At 44.2% G+C, this 2,500-nt stretch overlaps 1 protein-coding gene across 1 annotated transcript in view; it reads right to left on the bottom strand.

The window, feature by feature from the left end:
- LOC134437138 (tetratricopeptide repeat protein 39B-like) overlaps positions 1-2,500 on the bottom strand; it is a 32,893-nt gene that overhangs the window by 3,399 nt on the left and 26,994 nt on the right. The window contains exons 14-16 of the mRNA XM_063186600.1: positions 2,190-2,281; positions 1,097-1,217; positions 376-487 (exon numbers count right to left, since the gene is read on the bottom strand). Coding sequence (XP_063042670.1) covers positions 376-487; positions 1,097-1,217; positions 2,190-2,281 — 325 coding nt within the window. The remainder of the gene's footprint in view (positions 1-375; positions 488-1,096; positions 1,218-2,189; positions 2,282-2,500) is intronic.

Below are 2,500 nucleotides of genomic sequence, written 5' to 3'. Positions count from 1 at the left end.
GTGTGTCCCTGTGTGTGTTTGTTGATGTACATCTTTCGATTGCAAATCTGAGCATGTGGGTGCTTTGACTGGCTGTGTGTGTTTTTTGTGTGTTCGTGCAAGTTTGTGTGACTGTGTTTGTGTTTGTGTATCTGTGTGTGTGTGTGTCTGTGTGTGTGTGTGTGTCTGTGTGTGTGTGTGTCTGTGTGTGTGTGTGTGTGTGTGTGTGTGTGTGTGTGTGTGTGTGTGTGTGTGTGTGTGTGTGTGTGTATGTGCATGTGTGTTTGTACATTCACTGGTTGTGTGTGTGTGTGTGTGTGTGTGTGTGTGTGTGTGTGTGTGTGTGTGTGTGTGTGTGTGTGTGTGTGTGTGTGTGTGTGTGTGTGTTGTACTCACTAGTGGTAGTGTGTAAGCTCTGCTCTGCCTTCTCTATAGTAATCAGGAGAGCTTCAGTTGCGTCCTGTCTCTTCCCAACGATGGTGAAGCCATTCCACATATACATCATCTCCTAAAAACACGCACACACACGCGCACACACACACACGCACACACACAAACATAGAGCTGTGGTGGTTGTGCAATGCAGCAAAACATCTAACATCTGGCCTACAGTTAAATGTAGATAAGATTTTAAGAGTTGTTGGGATTACAAAGTGTTCTTGGGCAGGTTGCAACACTTTCTTTATATTGAAAAGAATGTAAACGTTGAAATTCATTTATATAGTAACAGACACGGATGCATGTGCGTGCGTGCGTGTGACGGATCAGTTCCGCGCAGTTCGTCCCCCTCAGGGCCGCAAACTCACCACCTTGTCAACTACATCGGTTCAGCAATGGGAGGTACAGTACGAGACCGCTAAGCTAAAGGGCCGGTATTGAGACTTCGGGAGGGAGGTTTACTAACGTTCCATGCCACACTCTGCTAGTTGGCCTCCGTTACAAGCGCACACACACACACACAGGTACGCTTATACAGTACATAAAGATACAGAACCACTCACTCACTCACTCACTCACTCACTCACTCACTCACTCACTCACTCACTCACTCACTCACTCACTCACTCACTCACTCACTCACTCACTCACTCACTCACTCACTCACTCACTCACTCACCAGGGCGGGCACCACTAGTTTGACTGGAGTGGCTGTGGAGTATCTGCGCGCCTTCCTCACGGCAAACTTCTCAATGGGGATGGACTTCCCTGCCAGCCGCTGTTTCAGCCCCTCTACCTTCCTGATACATGTACATTAACACACGCATCACATGCACACACAGAAAGACATGGACACGCACACATACACAAACAGACACCAAAATTAGTTTCCCTTTGCCCTTGCATATGTTTAAGTTACCCTTTACCCAAATGCACATGTTTAAGTAAGGCATGCATGGCGAGTTTACTTATATAGCATGTTTCTTTATATTTCATACACTTAGCCAGCTCAATGTGCTTCAATGTGAAAGCACTGATTCACTCACATTAGTGATAGTAATTGCAGCATTATAATCAACATTATCTACTGGAACGTTAACATCATATAATGACATTAACATTTGTGCTCATTAACATCACATGTTAGTGTTTATCAACATTGGATGTTCTAGCGCATAGGCGTGCACAGATAGGGACATGGTGGTGCTGAAGCACCTGCACCTTTTCCCTACTGGACAAAAAAGGACCTTTTTGAAATCTCCTTTTTTGGATGTTTTTTTCCCAGAATGTACTGTGGTCCATGTTGACATAATCACTTACAGTATATATGCTTGACGATCAAAATCATGTGACAATTCACAGATATGATACTATACAGCCTCCGTATGCTATAACTTAGGTGCTGTTTCCACATAGCAGGATATTTTTTTAGCAGGGTATTTTTTTCTCCTGGTTAGGTGTAAACGCAACATGCGGATAAAAATAAATCCTCCATTGTAACTAGTGCGTTTCAGCCCCCTAAACAGGATATTTTTTTCTCCTGCTTTTTATATCTGGATTTTTAAATATCTGCTACGTGGAAACGGAGGGCCAAAACCAATGCAACCAGGAGAAAAAAAATATCCACATATAAAAATATCCTGCTACGTGGAAACAGCTCCTTATACTGTAAGGCAGCTGGAAGTTCTACATGCCCCACCTCGAGCACCTGCCCCTCAAAATGTCCGCGCACGCCACGGTTCTAGCACACTGATAACATCACATCGACTCACTTGAACAGCTCCTCCACGTTCTCGCCAGTCTGCCGAGCCTCCTCCTCTGACATCATGGTCAAGATGGCCGCCTTCTGGTACATGTAGATCGCCTAGCGAGACAAGATCGGTCAACCACCTGTTTATGCAGACACGTTATTACACAGATATCAATCTCAAGGCCTGAGTGCAAAATCAGGCCTGCTGTGTCATACTTGGCCTGCGATATAGGCCTACCTGTACATGAAATTTCAAATTTGTATTACAATTCACAAATGCGTATTTACAGGTGCTAATACACCATTAATACCATATAGTAATATGACAATTAT

The sequence above is a fragment of the Engraulis encrasicolus genome, chromosome 21 (assembly GCF_034702125.1).
Source record: "Engraulis encrasicolus isolate BLACKSEA-1 chromosome 21, IST_EnEncr_1.0, whole genome shotgun sequence".
NCBI classification, from domain to species: domain Eukaryota; kingdom Metazoa; phylum Chordata; class Actinopteri; order Clupeiformes; family Engraulidae; genus Engraulis; species Engraulis encrasicolus.
This window is presented reverse-complemented; position numbering and strand designations above follow the sequence as displayed.